The 12,492-nt window shown below is 32.8% G+C and overlaps 2 protein-coding genes across 3 annotated transcripts; one reads left to right on the forward strand and one right to left on the reverse strand.

Annotated features, from left to right (window-relative positions):
* Positions 1–851: 851 nt before the first annotated feature.
* On the reverse strand, positions 852–5,034 carry LOC125667172 (uncharacterized). Its single transcript, XM_048900536.2, has 8 exons — positions 4,908–5,034; positions 3,872–4,013; positions 3,465–3,550; positions 3,067–3,141; positions 2,183–2,305; positions 1,969–2,085; positions 1,459–1,642; positions 852–1,014 (listed from the first exon to the last, which is right to left on the reverse strand). Coding segments are annotated over exons 1-8 (738 nt in total). The 5' UTR covers positions 4,917–5,034; the 3' UTR covers positions 852–1,012.
* LOC125667163 (uncharacterized) lies at positions 5,018–12,435 on the forward strand. Of its 2 annotated transcripts, XM_048900521.2 has the most exons (18): positions 5,018–5,406; positions 5,528–5,625; positions 5,737–5,862; positions 6,005–6,102; positions 6,572–6,743; positions 6,894–6,979; positions 7,203–7,341; positions 7,540–7,802; positions 7,922–8,069; positions 8,163–8,323; positions 8,454–8,514; positions 8,686–8,835; positions 9,597–9,674; positions 9,812–9,946; positions 10,292–10,488; positions 10,884–11,022; positions 11,126–11,293; positions 11,863–12,435. In XM_048900521.2, the coding sequence occupies exons 1-18, from the start codon at positions 5,049–5,051 to the stop codon at positions 12,217–12,219; spliced, it is 2,934 nt and encodes a 977-aa protein (XP_048756478.2). In that variant the 5' UTR covers positions 5,018–5,048; the 3' UTR covers positions 12,220–12,435. The 2 variants fall into 2 exon arrangements, with proteins under 2 accessions (XP_048756478.2, XP_048756479.2); XM_048900522.2 differs by lacking the exon at positions 9,597–9,674.
* Positions 12,436–12,492: the final 57 nt, after the last annotated feature.

The raw sequence follows: 12,492 nt of genomic DNA on the forward strand, positions 1-12,492 counted from the left end.
ATATGACTTGGTTCTGTTTGTACGCCTGACTAAGCTTACGTCTGGTCGTAAGCCTTTTTGTGAAACGGGCCCCAGGTGTCTAGGAGGATTAAACTTCCCCTATGGACCGGTCACACCAGCCGTGGGTCCTATATTTCGATAAGGTAAACGCGGTAATATGCAGCCAAAATCAGTGTGTAAAGAACGGCCTCAATATCAGACAGCATTTTCCCAATAACATGTTGTATTGGCAGACTTGATCGCTATAACGACCATAGAATTTGCAAAATGCTAACTATAAACGAGATTGTTGAAACCCCTATAACACAAACTTGTTAGTCAGCAGACTGCCTCGATTAAAAAACTGATCATACGCAGAAAAAGCTCTTGCGTATCGAACCAGGCGAGAGACATAAACACCATATGCAGGTGATAATGGAATATTGCTACATAAATATGGGAAGTTGACGATGGAGAAGCTGAAGTCATCCTATTTATCATAAAGTTGAGTTGCTAGTTTGCTGTTAACATCTATTTTCAATGAAATAAAATGTTGAAGACTTTGGAGTCTTTTATTTCGAGTTCACTGTGATACACAGGCAAATGTGCCTCACGTGAATTTCACGTGAAATTCACATGAATTTCACGTTAAAAATTTCACGTGAATTTCACATAAAAAGAGCATCAAATGTGAATTCACATGAAAAATTTCATGTGAAATTCACGTGAATTTCACATGAATTTCACATGAAAATATTTCACATGAATTTCACGTGAAATTCATGTGAATTTCACATGATTTTTCACATGAAATTCACGTGAATTTCACATATAATTCACATGAACTTCACATGAATTTTTTATATCAGGAGATAAATAATATATAAAATTGATGTGAATTCTAATAATCTGCAAATTATTTAGTCATGAATATAGATTAACATGAACAAATCTCAAGGCATTTGATCAGGGTAATTTAAATTTTATTCTGGTCACTGCATATTGTATATTCTTTGTTCTTCTTTCTTTTAATCTCTGAAATAGAAATATTTTTGTATAAAAGAATAATTGAAAGAGTAGTCTATATACACTGTCAATATAGGATTAAACATTCTTTTTGAAGAATTTATCAATGTGTAAACTCAGGACATTTTACTTACAAACTGAATTCCAATTCATTCACGTTATTAACAATTGCAAAAATTTGAATAGTTTCCCCGCACTATGTTATTTGTTTTTAGGCGTGTATGAATACATCGCGTTTTCGGATTTATTGATGTGTAAACTCTTGTTCAGCTTTATTTTTGTCCAATCAAAACAATTGTAATAAATAACATTGGAATTATATTGTAATAAACTTAGCAAAGTTTGTTTGGACCCCCCCCCCCTCCCTCAGAGAATTGGATTTCAAAACTATATAATAGGTATAATTGTCCAGTTTTTAATTGTAAAAATGTAACATTGAAAATATAAACTCACAGAGGAGCTTTTGATATCTCTCAATCCTCTTTTCTTCCCTGGCCATCAGCCTTTCCCACTTCAATGGATCCTGGTCCTCCTCCACCATCCTTCTGAATGTCTTAAATTCAGACCAGAAATCCATTGAAGTGGAAACCTCACTTCGCCTTTTCTTGAATAGCTTTCGTTCATGGCAGAAGGCTCTCTGAAATGATTAGCACTAATGTAGACAAATTACATAAAAAACCCTCTGCAAAACATGATGGTCCTCACTTGAAAATTGAGAGAGGACAACTTATGTACCCTCCATATCACAATAATTTTCAAATAAAGGGGCAAAACTCCTTTTGAGTGATCCACACAGAAGCTACATAGCAAGTTTCAGTTTGATATGTGACAGAGAAATAAACTTAGAAACAGAAAACCCCGAAAGGATGCTCAGACAGACTGACGTATATACATCACTGTACCATAATATGCCACGTCTAAAGATTGGTGTGTAAAAAATAAATTGTTAATTAAGTTACTCACCAAAACAAGTGTAGTCTGTTCAATCTGATTGTTCAGGACTGGGGAGAATCTCTGGAACAACTCTTTCCCCAGGTCCTGAACACTCAGATTTCCAGCGTCCTTTTTCCCTGACAGCAACTGCAAAAAAAAAAATAGTTAAATTTGATTATCAATTAGTTGTATGTTAACTTTAGTGGGGGTCAAAATCATTTGATTTCATCAAATATGTACAAACCTTAACTTTTGTTTGTGATCGGAAGTCAACAAACTTCCTTGCTGCATATTTGTTTACGCTTCGCATGATCACTGGCATATCAGCCTTTATTCCTAGTCTGTGCACTAAGGACACCACTTTAGCCTGGAATTTGTTGTACATGTATAATTATTTCTTGAATTTCATCTTGTGGATAAAAAAATGTAACATTTAATATTTACAAGAAATGAATTAATTTATTGTTCAAAATTTAGATTCTATGAGTCTTCAATTAACAACAAGAGGCCCATGGGCCACATTGCTCACCTGAGCCCATATTTAAAGATTTTCCTTTATATTCGCATGTAAAAATTTGATCCCTACTGTGGCCCCAACCTATCCCTGAGTACCATGATTTTTACAAACTTGAATCTGCACTATGTAAGGAAGCTTTCATGTAAATTTCAACTCTTTTGGCCCAGTCATTATTGAGAAGATTTTTAAATGACCCCAACCTATTTTTGCATTTTTGTGATTTTTCCCCTCTGAAGGAGGCATGGCCCTTCCTTTGAACAAACTTTAATTCCCTTCACCCAATGATTATTTTTACCAAGTTTGGTTGAAATTAGCCCAGTAGTTCTGGAGCAGAAGTAGAAAATGTGTAAAGTTTACAGATGGAGAGACAGCCAGACAGACATAAGATGTACAGCAGGTGATCAGAAAAGCACACATGAGCTTTCAGCTCAGATGAGCTAAAAACATTAGGATTGGTTATGGACTTGAATTTTTAATGATAACAAGTGTTATGGTTCCATTGCATGTAATAATGATCTGATTAGGTTCGGATCTTTGATCCGCTCCATCATTGTTATGTGTATAGCGGCACAACTCCCCTATAATCAGATTGCATGTAATAACAGACTTACTTTCAATTCTAAGTCTGCAGTGTTTAAAAAAACTTTGACTGGAAATGCAGTCTTCAAGAATTCCAGCAAGGGAGCCTACAATTAACCATAATAAAAGTTAATAATTGCAATTATATACTGTATATTGTGAAAAACAAATATTAATAAAAACTGTCAATATATGTAGATATTATTTTCAAATTCAATAAACGTATCAATTTACACAATGAAGCCGAAATCAGGTTTTCTTTGATGCACCAATCAAACAAATTTTTCAGGTAATTAAAATCACCATATCAAGACATTGAATATTAAATGATAACGTTTTCTATAAAACTTCTATATAACTTTGGCAAGTTAGTTATGTATATATAAAAGATCGAGTATATATGTACACAAAACAGTGTTAAGAGTTATACCTCAATATCTGAATTCTCCATGACGAATTTCTTATAATCATCACTTCTGGCATTTAACCCTTCTTTGAGTTCCCTCAGCTCTTGCACTGTGAAGAATTTAATGTTTATCAACAGTGAACAACAACAAATTAAACAATTTCAAATGAAGATTCTTAATTGATAATAGTGGTATTTTTCAGATGGGTGGCTATATGCATGCATTCTTATCTTTCCTCCACCTAGTTTCTAACTGAAGACTATCCTTTTATTTGAAAAAAAAATAATTCAGAAAATCAAATGAATGCATATGAAATGCATGATCATTATTAAAAATGTACACATACGTGTACATCAACCATGCACATAGATTAATTTTAAATCCTGAATAGTACATGTATACAGCTGGTGAGCAATACACCTGTACTCACAAATTGTGTGTAGCAGCTTTGTGTTTTCTGCACAGCCCCTGCATGGTGCAGTACAGCCAGATCCGTCATTGACTGGAGCCAGCTGTGCAGACTCCTGGGACTCGAACATATCCTGGCTACCTTCACCACTTTTTTGACTGTCCTGAATGAAGAATTCAATGAAAATTAACTTTAAAAGAATGTCACATCTAAATCACTTTTTTAAAAATCTTTTAAAAAGTAGCACTAAGTTGATATATAGTATTATAAAGTTGACATTACTACTGGATGAGTTTTTTTTTTTTAAAAATGACCATGACTGTTAAAATTGTTATGTTATTGAATTAAATGGCATTGCATGTAGGTTTATTAATTAAGTGTAGAGTTAAATGATGCATGGATTTATAGATCTATACAAAGACATGCATGCAAAAATTATTTGGTCACGTGTATTTAAATTATTATGTTAAATTTCAAAAATTTTAATTTGCATGTAGCATAATAATTTATTGTTGCTGTTTACACTTCCCTAAATAGTTTTTTATTCATGAATTTACAGCTTATTTCATCGATTTTGATGCGAGATTCACTACTACTTTTATCAAACGATTGGTGATGTTAGTTACCCAATAGATCTATATCTTTAATATACATTATTTATTTATTTTCATTATTATTAATATCATTTTGTTGTTGAAAAAAAAGGTTTTATACGAAATATATAGGAAAAGTCTTTGAGAAAGATCTGTATAACCAAATACTGTAAGTTTTCCAATGTAATCAAACTTAGATCAACCAAAATGGCAAATATCTACACAACAATCATAGTTCAACGGATATTTGATAAGATTGCGTACTTAGATCCGCACCCCATTTTTGTTGTAGGCGGAGCGTAACGTATGTAAACAAGCTAGGCCCCGAATTAGCCTTTCGCGTAACATTTATCGAGCCTACTGTATATTGAAATATACATACAAATGCTATTTGGTAGAATTTATAGATATATTGATTTTATTAGTTTGTAAAGATAGTACTGTGTATAATTTCTTCAACTTACCTCATACATAACTAGGCCTTGTAGATAACGTACTGCCACTGTTGTCGTCTGCAAAGCACGTGCAGAAAAATCGGAATCGTTGTAGCGCTTCAATGCAAGCACAATTCAAGAACTATTGAACATTGATTTGCTGTCAAAATCATGGAAAATATTCGACGTTCGAACTCAAAGTTTAAGGAGAAGGAGGAATACTTTTGCAAGCCTTGCAACTTTTCTTCTCACCGTTTCGGAAATTTTCGTCGACATAATTTGACACGTAAACACCAACAAAATGAACACAACCCCGAGTTTGATGGTAATATTGGTATACACCTACATGAAAATAATGAAATAAACGATGTTTGCGGTCTTGAAGATGTTGCAGCTGAACAAGACTCTGTATCATGCAACCAACTACACAAGGAAACCTTTTTAGAAAACACAGAATGTAATGAGGGGACGGAATATCATCATGACGGTTCATTGACGGAATTCGGCAATGACGATACCGACCCTATAGGTAACTTATTGCACTTGGCCCTATTATTTTGAAAGTATTAAATATAAAACCATACAATTTAATATTAATGTTTACATTGCTGTACTATTTGATTTTCGCAATTTTATTTCTTATAAAACAGAAAGTGCATCTCATGATTTTGCCTCAGCATGGTTTCCATATGAATCGAAACTCCATTTTCTACTGAGTGTTTTACACAGCTCAAAGACACATAAAGTGGTATTTCTATTTTGGACAGAATTGCTATACATTAGCGTTTACAACTCAATTAATATCAGTAGTAAACAGAATGTTAAAATAAAATCTCCCATGTTTTATATGTACTTTCAGAGTGATGAGGTACTATCATTTTTCCTGTATATACTAAAAGACTCCGGTCTGAAACAAGTACCAACACTTGCCAAGATAAAATCATTTTGGTCTGAGAAATTGAAATTGGAAGATATGATACAACAGGTAGAATTTAACATGTAAAAATATTATTGAACCACCCAAAATTTTTCATATACTTCAACTTTGACCGAAGATCTCAAAATTTCAACAAACACAGTGAATTTGTTACTTTATATTAAAGAAATTTATCACTATTCCTTTGCAGAATGAAGATAAAAATGGCAATCTACACTGGATGGTCAAACCATCTGAAACCCTCAAATTGATCATATCCAATCCCAATACAGCAAAAGTGATAGACAGGTATAGTATGCATGCATGTTTAAATTATATAGTACTATATGTTATATATAGTACTATGGATTGAGGGAAAGGGCAGTAGGGAAACATATCTCACTTTTTAACTCATTTTATAACAAAGAAAAAGTTAATTATACTAATTACATTTATATACTCTGTGAAATTTAAGATGAGTTTAAGGATTAAGGTGCTCTACATCATCATAATGGCTGACTTCCCTTTAAAACATGAATGAAAATATAGATATCAGCAATATTTGTATTTATTTCAAATATCATTCACATTGTCTAGCTGAGTATAGCTCAGTAGGTTAGCACATCAACTGTCAAACTGTAGCTTGCGAGATTGAATCCAGCAGACACATCCTCCACTTTTTAACCTTTATAAATTTTCTCTGGTGTTGCATTCCTCCTTAACTTGAACTTATGCGAGGAAATTGGTGCAATATATTGCATGCATATATTTCTCACAGACACCCAACGACAGGATGTACCTCCACACAAACACCTCAGAGTGCTGGAGAAAAATGGAGGGAAATGAAATTCCATTGGTCTGATGGTTTTGTATTGGGGGATATTGTATCCTGTCAGCGGAATGAAAGGGAGCTGCTTGGGTTGATTAAAAACTTTTTCTTCAATGAACAGGTAAATAAACACACTTTCATTGGTAGAGTACCTGACTGGAAACTCAGAGGCCTGAGTTCAAATTTCAGTCTGATCATTGCAGTTTCTCACTTTCATTTCAACGTTATATTAGCCTCAAACAAACATGGAAAAATGATAATTTCATTTCAGGAAGGTAAAGTTTATGTAGAACTTGAAATGTTGAGACGAGGAAATCACTCATACTTTGACAACTTATTTGATGAAGATGAACTAGAGTAAGTTGATCATATTATAATTATTTCCCCTTCATTTTCAGTAATAATTAAGTAAGTAATAATTAAGTAAACTAACTTAGAAAAATTATTAAAGAAATGTCAACCAGTATCATATACATGTAAATAATGATATACTATAGCAAATCATTTTACTATTCATTCGTAGTTTAAAAGATATATCTTTAAACAAAGCGATATCTCTTATAATCATAAGTATTTTCAGATGCTTGATCATAATGAATAAAAAGACTAGAGTACCCATTAAGGATTGTAAAAGAGATGCCCTTCCTGAGCAGCCTTTCAATGCATACATTCGTGAAACCGGTGAAGGAATGGAACACTTCAATTTATTGATGGAAGGGGTAAGATTTTTTTTTTTTTGTCTTCTAATGATTATTACATGAATTCAAACCAAATCGTTATACTTGAAGTGATCATCTTTTATAATTAATCATACAACATGTTTATACATAGTGCTAATAATTATATCATGTTTATATAAAATTGCTCCATTTCCATGACTATTCAGAGTTCTAATGATTAATGTCAAAATCCAACAGGAGAAATCAGAATTCTTTGAAACTAGTCCTCTATGGAAAGGAAAACCCATTGTAAAACTACCCCTGAACATATTTGTTGATGATTTATCAGCCAATCAATCAAGAAGATGGGCACCCATGCATGGGATACAAGCTCAAGCTTCTGGACTACCTCTGACAGAAAAAATGAGGAACAAGAACACATTTTTTCTTGCTGCATCAGAAACAGTCAGCATGATGGATCTGATAAAACCCATTTGTGAAGACTTGAGACTTTGTAAAGAGTATGAAATAATTGTGATTTAATTATTCATAAAGAGTATGGGGGGAAATTTGGATTTTTTTATGCTATTATTAAGAAAACTGTTTTAGATAAGGGTATATATATGTTTTGATATTACAGGATAGGGATAGATGCTTATGATGCTTTGCTGAAAAGGGAAGTAACCCTTACATCAGAGATTGATGCCATAATAGCAGATTACCAAATGACGAGTTTGGTTACCAACCACATGGGACCATCAGCCTTAAAATTCTGTCCTAAATGTCAGGTAATATTTTCCTTACTAAATGATGTAATTTACATGTGGATTCGAAGATTATACCCTTTAAAGTTTTGCTACATTTTGATTTGTAATCTCCAGGCTGACAAGTCTGACCCATTTAAAATGTGGCAGTTGAGAACAGCAACTGGGACTAAAAGAACTTTGGAAAGACTGAAAATCAATCCAAGTTGTGCCACACAAAAACAGTCAGGGATTAAGTTTTATCAAAACTGTTTATGGGAGCATATTGATCCACATAGGTATCTAATTAAATTTATTTAAGCTTCCTTCAAAATTTGCACATTGTACATACATGTAAAATATATGCAGTTAATTTAGTGCATGTCATATATTGTCTATTATATAACACATACATTCATATATGTGCAGGGATAGTCCAATTGGAATTCTTCACTTCCTATACCTGGGTCTGGCAAAGCATTTGATTCAGGTAATATCAGCATGAGTGCATATCATGGAAATATTTTTGAAAGCAACATCTAAGTGAATGGTAGAAGTATAAAATAACAATTCTTTACCTAAGTGTATACAATAGGTAATAGAACAAAAAAAACCAATATTTTATCTTTATACTTATCTAAATCCAATTTATTTTTCAAAGCATTGTGTTGGAAGTCTCAATGAAAGGCAAAGAAATCTCCTGATTATTCATTTGAAGAGTATAGATCAGTCAGACTTTTCATACAAAATCAATCCTGAAACTTTTTTCAAGTACCTAGAGAGTAGACAAGGGAAGGATTATAAACATTATGTAAGTAAGATGGAGTATTTATTAATAAAAAAACAACTATAATTGGAAATACGGGAATTATTTATGACAGCTGCACAAACTGTTTGTACCTAGTTAGCATCAAACTTGTGATGTAACAATAGGTAGAGATTTTTTTCTTATGTTGATAACAGGTATATTGTGTTAATTGATAAAAAATAATTATTAACACGGCAACATACTTATTTTATCAGTTTTATTTCTTACTAAGATATATTATTTGAAGAATCAACAATCAAATAAAAGATTTAACCTATAATTCTAGAAGGGTGCATGGAATTGCCATAAGGTGGATCACTAGTTTCTCAAATCTGCATGAATTGATTAAATCATAAAAGATATAATGATATATACTATGAATACATGTAAAAAAGGCAGAAAAATACACAAATTTGGATAAGAATATGATTCTCAAGAAAATTATTTCAACACATTTGAACAAAAGACTCTGGCGCATTTGAACTCGAGATCTGCGGTTCACCATCCCAATGCTTTAAACACTGAGCTATGATGATAGGCAAACAAATCGATCGATACAAATGAAATCACAAAACATTTAAATCTCCATCTTGTGATGTGTGATGTAGTGTCATAAAGAGTATAATCTTTAGTGTAGTGAGCTACCTTAAAAATAGAATATTTCCTTGATTATATGTACAACTGGTAGGGAGAAAGGTTTATGTATACATTTACATTTTGATTACTTCAGAACCCTAGGAACTTTATATTGCTAAAATTTACAGTTACAGATAGCTCCATTGAACATGGAATATGCAGGTTTGAAGAGATCATATGTTGCAGCGCTTGAGAAGCTTGCATTGGTAGTACATAATTGATCTATTTCATGAGTGTAAATTGAATGTATTAGGAACATAATACAACTGTACCTGAATTTTTACTTGATATCATAAGTGTTTTATGATTAATTTACTTATAGCACACTATATGTTATTTTCAGATTTCAAAGCATTTGTATGACGGAAGATCCTCGCTAACTACTATTGCTACAGAATTTGAAAATTATCTAGTCTTTGTAAGAAACCACATTCCAGTACTTGGGAACAAAAGTAAAACCCATTTCTGTGTTCACATGGTAGGTGTAATGTTATATTCTTCAGACCTGTATACAGTGTACACAATTCCACATATCAATAAATGTGTATATATAAATGAAATAGGAAGGAGTAAAGCTTGGGTTGGACAAGGAATCGAACCCAGGATCCCAGCATCACTAGTCTGGTGCTCTAACCACTGATCTATCCAAGTTGATATCCACAGTCCATATGCTCCCAAATATTACACATGTAATGCTGATATTGTATAATGTTTCAAGTGAAAATCAAATGATGACATATGGTGTGTAACAGTTGCAGATCTAAAGAAATATAGTAACACGTACTGTCCATTGAATGTGTAATTACATCAAAGCGTTTTGTAGGCAGATGATATGGACAGACATGGTCACCCCCTTCACTATGCTGAAGACGTTTTTGAAAAAAATCATGGTGCCATCCGGAGGAGTCTGCAACATCAAAATGGACATGCAAAGTCACGTGACACAGTCGTGCAATTTGCAAAGTCAGAATTGACTAAGCATGTTATAACTGGGGGATTCCTTCACTTGAACGAAGAATGGTGAGGAAGCCATATTTCATGAAAATAATGCTTTTTCATAATATTTTAGCACACATACATGTGTACGACACACATTGTATGTACCCTTATCGATGTTGCATATTAATTTAATTGACATGTCTAATCTAACCCCATGTTTGCTAGTGGTAATTATATGATTAGTTATTACTTGTTAAAAATATAATTAATGTGGAATTAAATTTCTCGCAAATAATAATTGATCTACAGTAATCATTTTCCATAACGACCTTGAAATTGATTTCATGCTATTTCTCAAAAATTCAGTATTCCTGTGTCCTAAATGTATTCAAGTAAAGTTCATCTAACCAAGATCACGATTTGCTAACACCATTAAGCAGCTGTGTTTCATAAACTTTTTTTCTTATATATCTCAGGAAACAGGCTAGCACTTCTGTTAGAAGCTATGGTGAAGACAAGAAAGTTAAATCTTTCCTTGGGATCCCTGACCGTGATGAAGAACACGAATCTGGACAATTAAGAAACTTTTATCGCACAAATTCCAGAAAACCTATGGTACATATAGATATGTATATAATCAATATCATATTCAACCATAAGTGCTCTCAATGTTATTGGCCATGATGCATGTATTCCCCAATTTTATTTCTTTTTTTAGAACAATCCAAATCTTCTGAATGAGCTGGAAATGATAATGACCTCTGTAGCATTAGGCTGTGACCTTACTTACGCTGATGTTAAAGTGTTTGAGTGTAAGGAGGCAGTCACCAACTCTGGACAACGAGCCAAAATTGGTTCTTTTGTATCATATGATGATGGAAATAAGGTATGAAAGTGTCACTTATGTTCACTTTGTGTGTTGTTGTCAGTCCCCTTCCTTTGTTGAGCATAAACGATCAAATATTAATTAATTGATTAATATAACTTTCCTCTAACAAGAGCCCATAAGCAACATCACTCACCAGAGTCACCTTCACCCTCCTTTGTATATTCAATACTATTTAAAACACTCTTTATTTCTATGATAATTTTTATCCCCATATTGTGGCCTAAATTATCTGGATCTTTCATGCAAGATTTAACTTTTGTAGCCTATCCATATTGGTAAAAATTTTAAGAATAGGTAGGTTAATAATCATAATATGTCTTAGTGTCACTATGTTGAAATCCAGGGACATCAGTGTGTCACAAACACATCTTGTTTGTATTCCTTTTGATTTTTCAACACCAATTCTCCTTCACTTTGATGCAATATTCAAACTAAATGATTAATATACTGTTAATAGAAATGTATGCCTCCTCTTAAAAATGAAATGTAACTGTACAGTATCACATATTATAGCATTGTGACATAATTATTATAAGCCATGTGTCGCTCTTGTCTGTTTCTTTTAGATCCAGGTTGGCATTGTTGATCGGTTTCTCCTGGTATGTACAAAGAAACACAGCAAAATGGAGGTAGCTTTTATCAAGAAAGGTGAAGTTGTTGACTCAGATCTCTACAGAAATCATCAACTCATTAAAATTGATAGAGAGATTGAAATTCTAAGGTCAAAGAGAATACAAAATGTTGTCCATGCCATTCATGACTGCAAAGGAGGTCAATGTAGGATTGTTAAAGGACGAAGAAAAAGTAGGACCGAGCAACAGATGGGCGTATTGGGTGACCTGTATTTGCAACATAGTGCTCAAAATATCTTCATCTATAATAAGTTTAGATTGTCTAAACTTACAGATAAACTTCCAGTTTAAAGTGCTTGGATTCTAATTACACATTGAAGTGATGTCTGTGCATAAGAACTGAACATTATTATGTCTCTCCTTCCATTTAAAGACATATTGTTTTTGTCAACATTACTTTACAAGATGGAAAGCTTTTCTTTATGACTTTGTGACATCTTATCTCAATTGTGTAATTTTCATATATTTGATTTAAGTGATCATGGTAAAACAATATTTTCAATATTGCATTTGTGTTCCTTTGGTAAATGTATATAGTAGCATTTATATGTGTACACATTATAC

The sequence above is a fragment of the Ostrea edulis genome, chromosome 5 (assembly GCF_947568905.1).
Source record: "Ostrea edulis chromosome 5, xbOstEdul1.1, whole genome shotgun sequence".
Lineage (NCBI taxonomy): Eukaryota > Metazoa > Mollusca > Bivalvia > Ostreida > Ostreidae > Ostrea > Ostrea edulis.

Coding starts and splice junctions, on each gene's coding strand:
- LOC125667172 (XM_048900536.2), bottom strand. Junction 3,551..3,871: donor AAAGCTGCTACACACAATTT/GTGAGTACAGGT, acceptor AATTCTTCACAG/TGCAAGAGCTGAGGGAACTC. Junction 1,643..1,968: donor AACAGACTACACTTGTTTTG/GTGAGTAACTTA, acceptor TAATCATTTCAG/AGAGCCTTCTGCCATGAACG.
- LOC125667163 (XM_048900521.2), top strand. CDS start 5,049: ATGGAAAATATTCGACGTTCGAACTCAAAGTTTAAGGAGAAGGAGGAA. Junction 8,836..9,596: donor GGAAGGATTATAAACATTAT/GTAAGTAAGATG, acceptor TAAAATTTACAG/TTACAGATAGCTCCATTGAA. Junction 11,294..11,862: donor CATATGATGATGGAAATAAG/GTATGAAAGTGT, acceptor TGTTTCTTTTAG/ATCCAGGTTGGCATTGTTGA.